General features: G+C 40.1%; 1 protein-coding gene across 3 annotated transcripts in view; it reads left to right on the forward strand.

Annotated features, from left to right (window-relative positions):
- Positions 1 to 2,616: 2,616 nt before the first annotated feature.
- Positions 2,617 to 19,043, forward strand: part of KYNU (kynureninase) — an 83,659-nt gene continuing 67,232 nt past the window's right edge. Inside the window, exon 1 of one of the 3 annotated variants that reach the window (XM_069021274.1) lies at positions 2,617 to 2,786. Coding sequence is in view for 1 of the 3 variants with exons in the window: in XM_069021280.1 (XP_068877381.1) it covers positions 2,762 to 2,786 (25 nt within the window). In the remaining 2 variants the exon portion in view is untranslated. Of the gene's footprint in view, positions 2,787 to 7,866; positions 7,888 to 19,043 lie in introns of those variants that run through there. The other 2 variants (XM_069021280.1, XM_069021276.1) reach the window with 2 other exon arrangements.

The following is a 19,043-nucleotide window of genomic DNA, read 5'->3' on the forward strand; positions in this document are numbered from 1 at the left end:
TGGTGTGGGCTTTGAAGGCCCGTGCTTCTCTAAAATTCTACAGGAATAAATAGTTATGGTGAATTAACTCCTGCTAATTATTGCATGGGAGGAAGCAGTCTGTCAGGGAAGCATCCAGACAAGGGGATTCTCATACATTTCCTCATCTCTCCTTGCAGAGGTTGAACGGAACTGGGGCTAAGGACACTTCATCTGCATCACTGAGGCAGAATGTGAGCTGCAGAAATCACGGCTGAATAAAGCTGGTTTTGAGGATTTGGCCCTTAACTTGTCATGCTCATCTCCCTTTGCACTGCCACTCTTAAACCACATTATGTAAAACTGTAAAAAGGGTCTTTGGAGAACTGGATGAGCTTTTATATCTGTGTTATCCACACCTTGCTCAGAAAGGTCTGGCAGTAGTGATGATTAGGCAGACAACTTTTTAAAGACTTTCAGGTGACAAACTTCAAGCTTTCCACCATGATCTCTTCACAAATGTTTGTTAAATAGGGCACTGCACTTTCATAGCCTTTGTTGTTCTGACACTTCTGAGTAATTTGGATTGAGTTTCAGTCTACTGGACTTACTGATTTGCATTTCAAAGCCCCAGAAAGTGAGCTGCAGATCCAGACACTTCTTGAGTTTGGGGCTTAAAAAACAATACCAAAAAACTTTGGCAATTGTTAGCTGAAATGCTGACTCATCAGTTGTGTCACTTGTTTTTTTTAACCTGCCTCGGTGGCTAATTAAGGATTTCCAAAATGGAACACGGCGCAAAATGGAGAAGAGCAAGGAGAATTTGGCTGACAGGAGATTAGCGAAGAACAGAGTTGGATCTAAAGGGAACATTATCCTCTGTGCATCCCTGCATTGAGCTGCAGGGGTGTACCTGCTGGCTGGGACCGCTGATGAGTGAACAGGATTTAGAATAAACTGCCAGGTCTACTCTATCTTTCATGAGCTGACTGAATGTTTTTTGGGTCTCAAGTGAAGACGACACAGAGCTAATACCCTGCTAACCTGTATCCTGCCTTGGAGCTGGAGATAAGCTGCCATGACTTGATGAAGGGCTACATAAAAACCCCAGTTAAGCCTATGTTCCAGTAGCAACAAAGAAAAATGAGGGCAAAGGAATAAAAGCACTGTTAATTTGTTTCTTTTTCTTGTCTTTTTTTTTTTTTTTTTTTTTTTTTTTTTTTTTTTTTTTTTTTTTTTTTTAATTTGCAAAACCAAACACAACCCCTCACTGAACATGGGTCCATTTAGGTCTCTGCTCCCACATCTGCCTCTTGGAATGTACTGGCTTTATAGGAATTCCCATAATTGTAGGGAAACAAGTTTCCTCTAGATCTCTTAATGCTTAAATAGTAAAGACACTCTTATTTATGCATTTTACTATTTCAAACACCTGCACTGACAAAGGAAATCAACCATATTTGAATTTGTCAGTGTAGATATCTAATGTGTCTGACTATTGGATCTCAGTGCAGTGTTGAGCCCTCATCAATTTATTCACATTATCATTGCTACAGAGGGATGGGGATTGTATTAGTCCAACCCTCAATATTGATGTCATTAGAGAATAAGATTGAGCCTGGAACCAAAGGCTAAGGAATACAATTAAACAAATATTCTTGTGCACTCTTAAAACATTGACAAGGTGGTTTTCTTCAGGTATTTTCTGATCATTTCAAATAGCTCTGGATTACTCCAATATTAATATAATAATGAATGCTTACAAATACGACCTATATTCATTGTTATGACAGCTGCTTTGCCAGGCATTTAGAAATTCCAGTGTGGAACTAATAACCCACCATTTTTTCTAATTATCTTGATTACTACAGGAATTAAACAATTGACAAATAATTTTCAGAAAATCAAAGGATGTCTAATCTTAGCAATAGTAGGCAAAATTATATCACTCAGAACAAAAGCTCTTTCTATGATCTTCAGAAAATGAGATTATTTATTTTGGAAAAAGAAAGTTTATTAAAATTCACATTATACAACCTGATTATCAGCAGAAGTTGCTCTTTCTAGATGAACTATACTTTTTTCTAATCTCTTTTTGGGATGCAAATTAAAAATAGCAAATGTCCCAAGAACATTTACTTTATATTAACCTAAATATTTCACTTTCATGTTTCTACTACATTTTTGGAGGTTTTTTGTTTTGTTTTGTTCTTGATGTTTGCTTTCCACTTTTTAAACTCCTTTGTTGCAGTATAAAGATTAAAAAGGTGTTATGAACTAGAAAGATGAAAATGAAAAAAGTTGAAGTACCTCCTTTTCCTTATTTCAAGCTTAAAACAAATGTCAAGTTATTAATAATAAAATGACTGATTGCAAAATAAGTTTGCATTTTTTATATCAGAAGACAATTTAAAATATTTTAAAATACCAATGATCTGTGAAGAAAAACTTGACACATATTTATGAAAGAATTTTCCTAAACTATGTTCAGTATCTTCTTCCTTTTTTTTTTTTTTTTTGTTTGTTTGTTTTGGGTTTTTGATGTTTCTTTTGCCACCTATCTGGCATCTGCTATTGAGCATGCAGACCCAGCACTCTGAGCATGACAACTGGGAACAGATTGAGATATTCCAAGGAGACAGGCACAAAACTGCTGGGGGACTGTTTAAAGTTTAATTAAAGAAGGAAACACAAACCAGTGCTTTAGTGGTTTTTCAGAGTTCACTAACTCAGGAAGTTTAAGTAAATCCTTGCAGAAGGCAAAATAATCCAGCATCCAGTAACAAGATCCCTCTTCTTGGAAATGAAAACAACTGAGACAGTGACAGGTAAAACAAAACTTCACTATTCGCGTATAAAAAGTCTTTATATGAGAAAAAATTTATTCCTTTGTGGCTCTGAACATCATACATTTATTTACAATATGTCATTATTATTTCACAGTCTCATGTCCTTTATGATCTCACAGTCTCATGTCCTAAGCAGGAGCAGGAGGAAACCGAAGAGGAATCAAAGATGTGCAGTGGTAAAATCATTAAGATTTAAGATTTAAGAGGTCTGGCTGGGAAGTTTATCCTAACTAAAAGAACATTGGTGCTACTAAACTCTGTACTTGTTTCTGGCTCCCAGTTCTGAGCTTGACCACACAGGCTGTGCCACTCCTGGAGGCTCCAGCAGGAGCCCCCTCTCTGACATCACATTTCTGTGTGGTTCCTTCTCCGAATTTTGGCAGTTAACAAAATATTTAAGGACTCTGGCTTTATTAGCATTGAGATTACTGTTTCTCCTCTCCTCTTTGTGTTCTGTTTCCTGAAACAACAGCAAATATATTTCCAGTTCCATTGATGTCTTCCAATTCCCATGAATTACCCGGAGGAATCCAGTTTAATTATTTCTGTCTGAAAATTTCTGTCTAAACCATGAAAACTTGTACCCAGAGTCTCACCAGTTCAGGAAGTCCTTTCCAAGGGACACCAAGCACATGTCACAGAATACAACTGATTTTACACAGTGACTTTTATTTGGTTGTTTAACTTCTGGAATACTTGAAAAAAAAACCTTTTTCAAGTACAAATGTGTTATTAATATTAAAGGAAAAAACATCACTATTATGTTGACATAGGAAAGATGAGTATTATGAAGAAAGTATTCATGAATTTGCTTAATGGTCTTGCTGCTCCAGCTTTTGGGTTAGGTTGTTCTCATGGTGGGATTAAGAGACATCCACAGAAATAAAGGGCAGGAGCACCTGATGAATATTAACAGAACACAGACAGCTCCAGGTATAAGCAATGATTAACCTGCCTGCTTTACCTATGCCAAAGCCCCAGAAAGCTCAGCTTACTTCTCCTGCCACCCAGGTGTCAAGGTTTATGCAGTATAAATTACCAATGAAATCATAGTCAGACTGCATAAAATACAGCATCAAATGAAACACAGCCAGAGCGCCTGCAGTGCCATGCGAGGGACGGCAGGAATTATTTATTTATGAGTTTCAATCATTAACCATGTTATTTTTGTAACTACAGGTTAAATAAAAATTTGGAGAACAGAAACTTTGGTTTATCTGTAGCTCAAGTTCTTCTAAAGGAGCTTTTACCTTGGTCAAGTCTATCTTTTTTTTTCCCCCCCATCGATTTAATTTTGTAGTTTATTTGAGACAAAGTAACTATTTTTTTGTTAATAAAATTAATTTCTTAGTGATCCATAGACACAATTCTTTCTGCATGGGACAAGTGGCTTTTCTGTTTTGTGCATTGCATTACAACTTTAGCATGAATTTTTATTTATATATAAATAAAAAATTAGAGTTAAATTAGAATTTCACACACTTTGTCAAAGAAGCAAGGATCTGAAAAAGGACCATTTTCTGAAGTTATCTGAAAATATCCCCAGTGCCACTGAGAATTTGGCTTTGAGTTTTTGAGATATGTGAAGTGAAGCCCTGACTTGCCAAGGGAATTTTGGTATGGAATTCAAGCCTTCTCCTCATACAGCCCTGCAACAGGATAAGACAGCTGGGGTTTTCCAGCCTGGAGAAGGCTCTAGGAAGACCTCAGAGCCCCTCCCAGTGCCTAAAGAGGCTCCAAGAGAGCTGGAAAGGGACTTTGGACAAGGGCCTGGAGGGACAGGACAAACGGGAATGGCTTCAAACTGACAGAGGGCAGGGTTAGATGGGATATTGGGGAGAAATTGTTCCCTGTGAGGGTGGTGAGGGCCTGGCACAGGTTGCCCAGAGAAGCTGTGGCTGCCCCTGGATCCCTGGAAGTGTCCAAGACCAGGTTGGACGGGGCTTGGAGCACCCTGGGCTCGTGGAAGGTGTCCCTGTCTATGGCAGGGGGTGGGATGGGATGATCTATAAGATCCCTGCCCACCTGACCCATTCTGTGATTCTATGATTTACCAAGACACAATTAGAACAATAACACTTTAGGCTGCTCTGCACGAGGATGTTACAGGGGAAAGAGTAGAAAGACGAATGTAAAGAGCCTTTTTGCTCGTGGGGTGCTGAACTGCCCCACACCACCTGCAGAGCAGCTTCTTCAGCCACCATCCCACCCTCACCCTGCAGAAGGCCCCACTTGAGCTGTGCTTTGTGCTCTGGGTGCCTCACTCCAGGTTTGGGTAATGCACCCCTGCCCCAAGCCCCTCACTGCACCTCATCCACAGTAACCATGGAAGAGCAGCCGCCGCTCCTGCACGGGGAGTCAGGAAAAGTTGCAACTGCACTTAAAATTCATAACAGAGCTTGTTCTGTGCTGACCTCCCCATGTAGACAAGCCCTTTATGAGATCATCTGCAGTTTTGATGATAATGGTGGCTTTATTTTCTTCTATTAGGCCTTGGGGTGCAAGAGCTATTGTAAATCCTCTTGCACTTGTGCATGCTATTGCTCCTTATTTCCCTCCTGATTCACAATTCCTATCCCCTAGACCAAAATACTGATGTAAATAAGCTTTTTATTTTCATTTTTCAAAGTTATAGCTCTGCAGAGTATGAGACAAAAAAATCCACACACTTTCTTTTTTTCAGGAAAAATGTTTTTTTCGAGGAGGGGAGCTTTACATAAGAAAGGTCAAATACTCCCTCTCACATTTGATTCATTTAATAGCAGGATGCTCTTTCTGGCCATCTGCTTATTGTTGAATTAATTGTCAATTAATTGTCTCTTAATTGGAGCATTTGTTTCCAATTTTCAAAGATTAGCAGGGTATTAAACAAGAGAGGTCAACACAATTTAGGAGAATGTTTTAAATTTTGCATATAGGAGCTGGGAATTGTAGCTTTCATTAAACATCACTCTGGTATAATTTGTGTCATTAAAAGTGGCAATTTCAGCCAATTACCACAGCTGTTTTGAGTTTACTTGCTTGAACGATTCCTGATTCCAGGAGTCAAGAAATGCTGAACTCTCACTATTCTTGCTGCTTCTATGTCTGTTTAAAAGTAAAATTAGTCATATAAAGAATCATTCAGAAAGCTGTTATTTTTTTTTTACTGGGAAATATAGCTCTTAAATAATAAAAACCCAAACAGATACAAACACCTGTTCATAAAGGCAGACACTAAACCCTAATTAAGTGGGTTTTAAGCTAAGCCAGGCTAAAAGTGAAAGGCTGATGGTGGTGGAAGCAAGAGCCAAGCCCTGACTCTGCACGAGTGCTGGTGGAAAGGTCCCATATGCATAAAGGTGAACTGTGAGGTCCAGAAGCCAGCACAGAGAGCCAGCCTGAATTATATGGAGTGTAATTACACCGGGCAGATTATGAAAACACAGAGCAACTGAGCCCTGAATTTGCTGGGACCATTAAAGCTGGGCTCTGCACCAGGGCTGACTTCACCATCAGCTATTCAGGTGTGGAGCCCTACAAGCTTTGACTGATGAATATTGCCCACAAAAAGGTCGATTAAGCCCATGGCAGCTCAGGACTGCCGATAGCCATCAGTTTAAAGTTTTGCTTCTGTTTTACATTCCATTAAGTAATTTAAATGCTTAGATTGAATAAAGCCTCGGTCCCCTAATGCATCTGCTTTATTAAATGGAAATACAAACTTAGGAAGATATGGGTTTTTTTAAAAAAAATATTGTGTTTTATTCCCTAGAAAGTTAGATACTAAGAAAAAAACCACATGCTTTACTTTAATTAAATCTATAACTTTATTAATCAGAGATTCAGCAGGTTCTGGGGAGAATCTTTTCTTTCACGAGTGGGATTTGATATTGCTTTTCTTTTTGTACAGAGTAATTTTAGATAAAATTTGGTAAATTTACAGCTGGGAAAGCAGGATCTGTTTCCTCTAATTCAATGTTGCTTTATTAACACTCCCTTCACCCCAGATTTCGAGATGCAGACCAGGAGGGATCTGTTTTCCCAGTATCAATGCTTAGACAGAGGCAGCTAGGTATGTGCACTGATAGAACCATCCTTTTGGCCACATTATCCCCACTCTAATCACAGAGAAAGACCTTGCAAGGGCCAAGGCAGGAGAGTTTAGGAGATCAGAAATATCAGTGCCTGCATAGATAACACTGATTACTCGAAGAATACAGCATGCTCTGTCTTATTCAATAGAGAAGGAATGAAATTTGATTTTGATGTTTGCATGCACTCCAGCTGTACGAGGTTGGGTGTACATCCATCTGTCACTGTGGGGGGAGAATTTACAAACTCTTCCTTTGCCTAGCCCAGTCTTGCTTGTCTCTTCTCAAAGTCTAAAATGTTATATTCAGAATAACCGATTATATATATATATATATATAGCATCAATAAGGTATCAAGAAATGTAAAGTGGTTTTTGATGCTGCCCTTCCACCGTTCCTCTTCTCTGGACCCTGCCAATTCCTGGGACAACCTGGAAAAGGCAGCTCTGAGGCAGATGGTGGGATAACTGCAGCGGAAGAGAGGACTAGGTACTTGGAGGTGCTCAAGGTTGGGAATTTCAGCTTAAATCCCGAGGAAATGAGTCCAAAACGATGGTAAAATGGGGATACATTGTTTCTCCCCGTGGCTCTGCACTTTGTCAGTGAATTGCCGCTGTAGTGTGTAGTAAGGATAAAGAGAAGGATGCTCAGAAAACAGGAGGATGCTGGGGAGAATCGGGGTCAGAGCTTGAATGGAATCTCAACTCCTACTCACAGTAATTAGCTCACTGTATGCATTCAGGGAAGAACAAAGTGAGAAAGCCTGTTACAAAACTCCAATTTCAGGCATGTTCTGTAAACCAGGAGCAGAGATAAATCTGCTCTTTACTGGCATTTAGCAGGAACCACAGAATCCAGCAAATCTTTCCTGACTCAGCCCATGCTTAACAGCTGGGAACCTGTTCTCACTGGGTCACGCCTGCTGGCTGCAAATGATTTATTTGTGATTTACATAAGCATGAGTGGAAAATATGGCCTGACTGCTCTTACTGAGTACTGCTGAGGAGGTGAGTACAGTAAAGAAAATTTAGTGGTTCTACACCAAGGTCTTTCAAGAAGAAAAAAAAGTCATATTTTAATGGCACCTTCACAAATTCAGCAGGACTAAAGCAGTGAAGTAGAGGATATTTGTTTATTTTTAACCCCCTTTGTGGAGCTTCTCAGCAAATTCTGTGCAGAATAATCTTGCAGGGAAAGAGGAACATTTAAAGTAAAATTTAAAAGGAATAGGACCATGCATCTGAGACGTAAGCATTATTTAAACTGGAAAAGGATATATTTTCTATCTGGTTGAACAGTCCCTAAAGTCTTTGTTCATTTATATATCTTTTTATTTAATACAACAATTATTTTATATAATATGCATTGAAGTTCAGGATAAGGTTTCCTCTATAGAAACTTTGGTTCATTGAATTGTCTAATAACCTAATTATCAATATTGTATATTTGCCTCTGGAACATTTTCTCCCTGAATCCTTTCATAGCTTAGAATGTCCTTTTTCCCAAATGGTTTCCAAGTAACATTTTGTTACATTTAAGAATTAGACCAGAATTATTCTTTCACCCCAAAATCTGACATTCTCCCCAAAACACTGGGTTCACTCTCAAGATTAGTTCAGATGAGACAGAAAGACTTGGCTTCAAGCACTTCATTGACTAATTACAAAAATGAATAGGTTTACTATGAAAAAAATCTAAGTAATTGTTTTGTACCCCATGTACTAAAACCCAAGCTGTTGTTTACATCAAGTCATTGAAGGAAGAAAATGAGATGAACTTCAGCTCTTTTCCTTTTGTTTTCTTTTCATTTTTACATCACAATCTGGTCTAGTACCCTGAGATGCTGTTGTGTCACTAGACACAGCCCAGGAAAGCTCCAAATGACTGCTCTCAGATGCTTTCATTAACTCTCCATTCTTGCAAACTCATCTCTGCCCAAATTACTCTCATATTTTCCTCAAACTGATATCAGCAATTTTCATCTGATTGGTGGAGCTTTAGCCTGAAGACAGTTTCTAACAAAGGCAATTCCTGCAGGTACTCTAAATGTTCTAAATGCTTTAAAATATCATTGTTTTCCTTTAGAACTTATCAGGCAAGGATGCTAATAAAGTCCTGGTAGACTCTGATTAATGGATCTCCACCACTCATTCCCTTGTGTCAAGCAAATTTCTGAAGCCCAGTTTTTTCTCCTTGCAATTTTGCAATACCTAATCTTTCAGAAAGCCAATGATATGGCTGTTAGTTTAATGTTGCTTCTTCCTGACATCCCTTTGAATTGGCAAACTGTTCAGCAAGACACAGAGCCACGTGGGGTAATTTATTTTAAATGTTTAGGACCTCGTTGCATTTCTTGGTAAATTGAACACAAAAAATTTTGTGAGTTTTACCCTAGATGATATTAAATAGATGTTTTCTTCCTGCTGTGAGTAAAACCCTTGCAGAAGAGAAAAATGTGGGATGTGGGATGCGCTGCCACAGTGTAAAAATTGTCTGGCTTGTGTAACAAAGGGCTTTATCTGTTTCAAAGCCATTGAGGAGAGACATAATTTTAAATTATTGTGTGGTAATGTTCTAGCATGTAAAATCAGAAAAGTGTCAGCTCCAGGCCACTGAATGCAACAGGTGACTTTCTCTTTGGACATAGGTCAGTAATATTGGGGCTGTGTTGTCATAATGTTTGAGTGACATAACAGTGGTGGCTTCCTGCTGACAAGTCTGAAATACCCTTGAAATTTATAAATCTTAGCAATGGCAAATTCCTATTTAAAAAATATTAAATTGGGAGGCATTCTTTAAGAAATCTAGTTTTGAGAAAGAAATTGATATTCATCACAAATAAAAATTAGTTCTTGGATTGCTGAAAATAGTCCTAGCTTCACTGCCTTGGGTAGGTGCAAAAAAGTCGAATGCTGAATAGTGTTAATATTTTCAATATTAAAATGTACAGACACTTTGCAAGGAGAGCCTTCCTGATTTGGAATTAGTCATGAGCCTGATCAAAGCAGGACAAAGAAATAAAAAATAGCCAAAGAGGATCATTAAAGTGAGATGAATGGCTACACACATAGAGATTAACAGATCCACTTGCTTCATTTAATAACAGAAACAAATTAAAGCATTTTTGAGATGTTTGCATTGATTTTAGTGCCCCAGCTCCATATATATTCATAAAGCATATATTAGATACAAAATAACCTTGTTGGCTACGCAGTATTTTAATTGGGAAGGTAAACACTTCAGAATTAAGAAATGCTAAGTGTGTGATTGTCTGCAATTTAATTTTTGTCCTTTGCATATCTGTTCTATAATAGCTCACCTAGGTGTTGCTGCGGGGCAGCAGCAGTCAGAGTGTTTAAATTTCAAATTTGAGACCTTTGCTTACTTCTGGCATCTCAAATGGTGGTGATAAGGCTTCTTTAGAAGTACTCTTATGTTGATTTTTCAGCTTTCTGCTTTTGTGTTCCTCCTGTTCAGGACATGCTCAGTCTTGGGAAGGAGGTAGCAATGTGATGCTGGGAGCTACAGCTCCTCTGTGGATGCTCAGGTTCTGCTCTGGGAAGAAAACCAAACTAGGTGAAGTTGCCATGGATTTTATGGTTTTTAACATGTTTTCTTGAAGAGTTGCATGCCCAGTGAAGCTGTTGCTAGCCAGCTGCTCTTCTCACTGTTTGAGTTAGATCCAGAGAACCACAGATTCTTTTAGGTTGGAAAAGACCTTTAAGATCATCAAGTCCAACAATTCCCCAGCACTGCCAAGCCCACCATCAACCCAAGTGCCACATCCACACAGCTTTTAAATCCCTCCAGGAATGGGGACTCCACCACTGCCCTGGGCAGCCTCTGCCAGGGATTTGCAACACTTTTGGTGAAGAAATTGTTCCTAAAATCCCACCTAAACCTTCCTTGGCACCACTTAAGGTTTAGACAGATAAGCTTAGATGGATATGGGGATGACATTGAAGTTGTTTTATAATTCCTCACAACAGCTCATCTTGGGAAGGGAACAGTGTTACTGCTGGTTTAAGAAAGGGAGCAGAAGCATGTAAGGCTTCACCCCACAGCTCTTTAAATTCTCCTGACACTCTGATGGAGTAGTGCTGTCACTGTGACTTGTAGATGTCATTCAGCTGCAGGCTGTGTTATATGTGCTGGCCAGGTACAAGGAAAACGTGCTCTACCTAACATGTACTGTATAGAAATTCTATTTTTTTTCACAGAAAACGGTGCTGTTCCAAGCCTCCAACCAATTCCCAATGGACTTGCTGACATTATGACTGAGGTTTAACAAAAATTTCAAAAATGCATATTTCTGACATTTTATTTAGTTAATAAGAATTTTTATTATAGTTACCAGTGCCACAACAATAAAACAGTGCATTATAAAATAACTCACCGTGAGGAAATACCACCTATTAAATAAAGGCCCCATTAACAGCACAGCTCCTTCCCTCTGTTCTAACTTGAATCACTTAGATTACACAGAAGGATTTGATTTAAATGTCTGTATATTGTGTTTCTTTAATCTCATTATAAAGAAAAAAAAAATAAACTGGGAAATTCATTTGCATAGAGCCGAAGAAGACAAACCTGAGAAATGGATTCCTTTGTATCTCTTGTGATTGATTTTAAATTTATGCTAAAGGAAGCACCTCCATTCCCTTCACTCAGAAGGAAAGGCCCATGTTTCCATCACAGACCCACCTCAGCACTGACTGAATTTTAAAATCCACAGCCAGTGAAGGTAACAGGGAGGAGGAGGCAGGAGATTTTTAGATTTTTAGTGAAATCCTTTTTATCTCTACCAAGAGCCAGGCAAAAACATTTGCTGGAAGGATTCGGAGTCTCTGAGAGGAGAGTGGTTATTAGACCTGTTCAATATCTGCTTTTGGAACTCTGCAGAAAGTTTCCTGTGAGAAGAGTGTGAGTTTCTCATGCTCACCATCCAAACTGGGGAGAAGTGGAGAATCCAATTAACAAACAGGCTCTTTTAAGGTCACGTAAAAACCTCATTCTGTGGGATGGTCATGGTATACATCTATGGATATACTACATTTGGGAATTTGCAGCAAAATATTGTCCTGTCAGCAGAGAGTTTTTATATCCAGAACAGGAAAGATTTAAAGCCTTGCATCTTTGTTTAACAAGTTTTAAAGAATGAATCCTAACATGCTTGAAAATATTTAAAGATAACATAAAGAATTTCCTGCTGTAGTAAATAATGGGGTATTTCCTCTGAGGCTGCCTGGCAGCTGGTTCTGCTGTTTTCTATTTTTTTGGTTAATGCTAAGTCAGTGAGTTCCCTTGTGTCAGGAAGATGGAGGGCAGGGAAACATGGCTGGGGGCTCCATCCAGCAATCTGTGTTATCCCTTGCCCAGCTGGCTGGCACTTGGGAATGTTTTCTGCCTGTTTTGAGTGATTAAACCCAGATTTCTTGGTGCCAGTCAAGCTGCACTTAATGTCACACACAGAGAGGAATGTAAACCAGAAAACACTTCATGTAACAGTAGAGGACCCATATGTAGAAGTAGCATTAAATATTTTGGATATTTTAACCTTGTCTCCTGCGAGTTTGGCAAAACAGAGTTCTCAGAATGTGGTTGGTGGGACTCAACCCATTGCATTGGCCCTGTGAATATAGAAATCTGAGTTATTTGCTCTGAGCGTGTGAATCCCAGAGGTGAGCTGGAGCTGTGGGCTGTGCTCTGCATCATGGTTTTACCTGATTTTTGTGTCTCAGTGGTTTAGTGGTGATATTAAACAAAGCAGGACTGAGCTGGTCCTGCAATTTTGTAAAGAAATGCAAATAAAAGTGGCTATGGACAAAAAGTGATGTAAAAAGTGATTTATCTCACCAGTTAGTAAAGACATAGTTACTGTGATCTTTGATTTCACTACTATTTGCAAGACTCACTTTTGGAAACACATACTGGAGGAATGAGAGAATAAGTGTGCTTAAGAGGCACATCAGATGGTAGTAAATGCCATGCAGCATTTTGTCAAATCCCTTGTTATTGGGGCCGGGTTGGGGTCTGTGGCTCAGACCCAGGAAGCCGTGACCGACCCAGAGAGAGCATCCCATAAGGGACAGCACCCCAGAGCTCTGCGGCGATCCCTCGGCCGCCGGGGTGCCTCTGCAGAGGGGTGCCTGTCTCAGCAGGCTGCCAGCTCCCTAGGGATTCAGTGAGAGTGAATCAGGGGGATAGGGAGCAGAAGAATTCGTTTGTCAGGAACAATGCATCTAGCTTGGTCAGCATAGCAGAGCAGGAAGAAAAAGATAAGAGACTGCTGATAAGACCAGCGGGAGTCTCAGACAGACATCCTGCCTCATCCCAAAACTAGCTCAAACCAGTGCCAAAGCTTAAACCCAGGCCAAAGGTATAAAAGAGCATGTGCAGGAGAGAAAGGTGAAAAGTTCAGATGAAGAAGACTCTCCCTGACTTCATCACAAGACCCCCGGGAGACCCCTACCACAACCACCAAACAACACTGAGCAAGCACTACGCGGATGTAAATGACTTTTGAGTTCATTATAATACGAAGCGAGGCTGGGCGGGGCTAGGTGAAGAATATGTATAAATTTGTTAGGAAACTTAATGAATATGGAACTTGTAACCCGGTAAATACCGAGCTGAATGCAGCTGTCAGCACGCGTGATTTTGGAGGAGCGATCCCCCGTGCGTCCCAGCGCTGGAATAAAGCATACCCACCTACTTTACTACTTATTCAGTAGTGGAGTTCTGTCCGCTTTTCAAGAGGGATTTCAGCTCTTGTTCTGCGAGGCAAACCCCAGGCTGGACCGGGAGGAGAGAGATGAGAGGCTCCTTTAGCAGTTCTGCATGGAGCAGCTTCATTAGCCCGCACCCCGCGAAGGGGGATGAGCTCTCCGAACTCAAAGGGGGAGAAGGGTAGATCTTATAGGGATACAAGGGTGGGTGTGAGAGGGTAGAAGCCAATGGGTTACAAAGAATCTACATCGGGTCTCCCTAAGGATCATGGTTCTTGTTCTTCTCACCCTCACCAAAAAGTGCTGCCTTTTCCAAGGAGATCTTGCTGGGAGATTGTGCAACCTCCTTATAGCAGCCCTCCTTCCAGGGCAGGGGCTGGGCATACCCCACCATTTGTGGTTTATTTTTCCTGTGTTGCTTTCTCTCCCTACACACTAGAAATTCTCTGGTTTTTGGGGTCAGGGAAAGCACAGCGGCATTTCTGGGAATCTCAGAAGTTCTTGCACTCTGGGATTGTGTTATAAAGCAAAGTGTGATATAAGTGGCCCATAAACACCCAGTTAAAATCAGTGAGAGCACTGTATCTCACTTTTCTCCCACCTGTTGGATGTTTTCTTTTGTGTCCTGATAACACCAGGGTAGCCAATATAGCCCCTATTTTATACTTTTGCAATTAATGTCTTTTGTTCAATAAAATCACCTCAGCAGATTATGTTACTTCTGAGGAAAATTAAATAACATTCTTGCTGCAGCTTGAGAAAGCTCTCAGCATGTGTCTCTGGTAGATCTTCTTCCTCTTCAACAACAAACCCCCAAGTACCACGTGAGTAAGCTACATTGCAGATATATTACTACTGTTCCTTCAGGGTAGGTGATTGTAATCTTTTAGAGTAAATTCAAAAAAAAAAAAGAGGAACTCTTCCAATAAATTTGGTGTTTTACAATGAATGCACTCAACATGTTCATCTTTTATATGGTCATTGTCTAGGAGAAATATCTGTGGTAGGTAGTTAAGACACCCCTGTAAGGCACTAGAGCAATATGCTTTCTATTTCACATTAGGACAGCCAGGCATTATTCTTTAAGGCTACTGTAAAACCTAAAAAAAAAAATAAAATAATCGAAATGAAAGGTGTTAAACAGTGAAGTTACACAAAGGTGTGTTTCATTAAAATCTTACTGGAAAGTGGTTCTGTTTTTTAACTCTTAGTGTATTTCTGAAGGTGTGGTATAAATCTGGGGAATTTCTACTGGCACTGAACAAGCCTTGCACATTTATTGCTTAATTGGAGATAATTGGCCTGGCTGTAGAAGTGTACACCTGGCCATTCCAAGATCACGACAGATAAAGGTTAAGTATCACTTCCAGTAAAATCCTCTCAGGGAATTTGAAAGTTGCAAAGCAAAGTTTGGTGAGATATCCAATTTTCTTGCTGACTGCGATCTTTCTGTTTTTTAATTTAAGGTTAATACACCATTTGAATTTATTTATAACACATCTGCCCTGACCAAAAGTGATTATTAAAGCATTTAATGTCACTTTAATAACTGCATTCATTTTGGTTTTTTTTTCTGAATGGCTTGTGAATTAAAGCTTTCTCAGTATAACGTAATTATTTGAAATAGAATAGGACAATAAAGATATTCTTTCATTAAAACCGAAATAATAGGAAAAAAGTTTAATATTTCCCTCAGGAAATTAATCTGATTATTGGACAAAGCAAATTGTGAAATAACTACTATTCAAAATCACTATACTAAGAAATCCATAAATATTTATTTAGCATTGTCACCTCAAAACTATATACCATAATTTTATGGCAGTACAGATATGATATAATTTATTTTGTGTGCTGCTGTAATAAACTCTCAGCTGGCACCAGATTGAGCTTGATTCCTGTGTGGGTGAACTGCATCAAAAAAATAAACATTGCATCTTCCAGCTGTAGGTTTGCCATGGGGACACATCGGATTTTCTACTTCTCCATGTGCCACCTAGAAATGAAATATATTAACTTGTATCACAGTTCTATTAGAAAGCAAGATTTTTAGGTATTTATGACTAAGCTGTAAAGCTTGTTTCTGAGTGAAACGCAGAGATTTCCATCTTCTCTAACAAGTTTGTCTCTCCCATTTTCAGACAAAACCAATCTGTTTTATTGTCTTGTGTGGTTTTGCACTGCAGTTAACGAGTGCAAACACACCATGAAAGATTGCATGGGTCCTTGTGTAATATGAGCCTCTCTGCTACCTCAGGTGAGGGTAAATCAGACAATTTCTAGTTTGCAATTAGATTGAAAGGTCCAAGTTAACACTGAATATATCAGCCCTTCACCCCTCTTCTGTCTGTGCAAACAGCCAGGTGCCCTCCACACAAGCCAGCAGTTCTACTTTGAGTGGCCTTCTGGACAGCTGGATAATAAGCTGAAAGTTAAGGTTGATTAAAGAAAAAAAGAAGTAGAAAATTAATTTTTAAACAATTTTTAAACAGCTTGATTATTGGTGTTGGCAGAAGAGAGGTGCTGGAAGTATGCGGCCAACACAAGAGATCTTAAACCTTCATTAAACTGTGTGTTCAATTTTATTTCTTTGCCATAGCAAGGCCAAAAGTTTCATTTCAAGGGAAATGGGGAAGGATTTGCACCCTTTTCCCAGGGGCAAGTACTGCTCATCTTCAGTTTTCATCAGGCTATGAGCTGCCAGGGATCATTTATAGCCACGTGAATAATTAGAAAATGTCCCTATGCAGGTGTGTGTGTTCTCTGCTAATCACATTCGTCCTTCTTTAGTCGGGGAAAGGGAGGATTAGAGAATGGGGTTTTCACAACATGCTGTTAATTGCTCCAGCATCTGATAGCAGACTTTTAAAACCAAAACTCCCCTCATTACTTAGTTGGTGTTAAAACGTTTATACTTAAATATAAAATTCCATTTTTATGCACATATATGTGGGCTGTTTCCAGCATGAATAGTCTTCCATAATACAATTTCTTTACTTATTAGTAGGATTTTAATTCAGAGCTTATTATCCTGTGGACCCCATGACTCAATTCCTTTGTGCATGGGGTCACTGTTGCTTCCTGATGGGAACTTTCTCCTCTGCAGGGCAATATCTCCTGCAGGAGCAGACAAACCTGGGTTTGTAGCTGTGCTGTGCTGAGTGCTGAGCAGCCACTCCACTCCCAGCACAATCATGAATGGTATCACTGCAGCTCTCAGTAGTTTCTGACTGATTTCATGAGTAGTGCCTGCTGTTGCACTGAGGTTTTTTAGCTCAACATATATATATATAATTTTTTTTCCTGTAAAAATAACCTTCTGGAGGAGGTAGGGTATAACTCCAGCAGTGAAATCCCTAAGACTTACACTGGGAGGACATGTAAGAGGTTTTATTGGTGGTATTTATAGATCTTTTGCACTAGAGGAACTGTAGAAAAAGCCTGTGGTGAGGCTGAGAGCTTGGCTGGGAGGACTGGCTCTTACCTGGCGGATGCTGCATCTTAGCTCTGCTCTGAGAGGCTTGAAAATAGCAATACTTACATGTGATACAGAACAGGATTAGGTATTGATTAATAGCAGTTAGGGATAACCTGCAGGGAGGTGTTTTTCCAATTGCCCCTGAGACATCAAAATTATGGTGCTGTCTCTAGTAAAGCTGTAATAAACTCTGGTTTCAGGCTTTTTTAATGGAGTGCAGAGGAATATCTGAGGGCATTTTGGGGTTAAGGCTGATATACTGTAGAAATACCTCAACATGTATGCAGCTTGTTTTCAAATAGCTGAACTGTGGTTTTTGGTCGTCTTGTTTGTTGTTTTTTCTTTTCTTTTTTTTTCTTAAATGAGAAATGCATTGAGAATTGAACCAGCCAGGTATTTTATTTTCAAAGGTAGGTTAATATATATACCAGGGTGGGACAACTTGAAATCCTGACCAGAGCTTCAGTGCCTTTTGTTCACGCAATCATTACCTTTTATTTTTTTGTCAAAGCTCATAATGCTTGTGGAAAGATATTGGGGTCCTTTAGGATCTGAACTTCCATAATGAAAAGGTGCACCCTGCTGCAAAAAGTTTATCTTAAACGTAATTCTGCGAGTGAATGTGAAGTCACGGCCTCATTTTTTTGACACTTATATGGGAGAAGGATGGTGGAGAGCTCACAGACAGGTAAAGCTGGTGGAAACACACACATGGATGAGCCCTTGGTTTTAAATTGTTGGAAACTCTTTCCTCCAAGGTCAAATGGAACTTGCTTTCTGCCAGAAATGTGCAGCCTGTGCACATATGTCAGTAAACCATTTTTACGGGCTCTGTCTCTCAAAATCTCTGGCTGATACAAACTTCACCTTATGCCAGTGGGAACCACATTTGCCTTTACTTCATTGAAGGAAGAGTGTAGAATAACCTTTCTGAGGCAAAAATTAGGGGGGCAATGAAAGGGGCTTTTGTTTTTTCATGTTTTAGTAAAGAGTATCTTCCACTACCTCTTGTGCTAAAGATGGTGTGACTGCTTGGAGAGCAGCATCTTCACTGGACCTGACTGAGGGAGCTGGGGGGGCTCAGCCTGGAGAAAAGGAGGCTCAGAGGGACCTTGTGGCTCTGCACAAGTCCCTGACAGGAGGGGGCAGCCAGGGGAGGTCGGGCTCTGCTCCCAGGGAACAGGAACAGGAGGAGAGGAAATGGCCTCAAGTTGCACCAGGGAAGATTTATATTGGATTTTAGGGAACATCTCTGCCCTGAAAGGGCTCTCAAACACTGGAACAGGCTGCTCAAGGCAGTGCTTGAGTCACCATCCCTGGAAGTGTTTAAGATGTGTGGATGTGGCACTTGGGGACATGGGTTAATAGTGGACTTGGCAGTGCTGGGGGAGAAGTTGGACTCTATGATCTTGAGGTCTTTTCAACCTAAATGATTCAGTGATTCTAAAAGCCTAGTTTGAATGACTCTGGACATGCCTGGGGTCATCCTGACCTGGCCAACAAAGGATGGGGCCTTGCAAGGAGAGAGAGTCATCCAGGAGAAGAAGGTCTGTATCCAAGTTCAGGATACACCTTACAAAAGAATAAAGACATAAAATAGCTTTATAGTGGCCTGAGTGTGGGGTTGGCCAAGAGGAAAAAAGTATTTGTGTAAGAAAAGTTATCTCATAAAGGGAACAGCTTGGTCCCCCAGCCTGCCTCTACATCTGTGTCTGGCTGTCACTGAAGAATAACTGCTGAGGCATTGTGCTGGGACATGCTTCCTGAGAAGATCCATGAGCAGGAATCAGGTGGGCACAGCCCTGTGGACAGCCCGTGCTGTGGCCACCAAGCATTTATCTCCCTCTCAGGAGATGAATGGTGAGGGTGGCAAGCACAGGCTGACCAGTCTGTCCCTCAGGAACAACCAGCAGATGGCATTCCCTCAGAGCCCTGGGATGGCAGGAGATGTGCTCCT

Source organism: Aphelocoma coerulescens, chromosome 7, assembly GCF_041296385.1.
Source record: "Aphelocoma coerulescens isolate FSJ_1873_10779 chromosome 7, UR_Acoe_1.0, whole genome shotgun sequence".
Classification (NCBI taxonomy): Eukaryota; Metazoa; Chordata; class Aves; order Passeriformes; family Corvidae; genus Aphelocoma; species Aphelocoma coerulescens.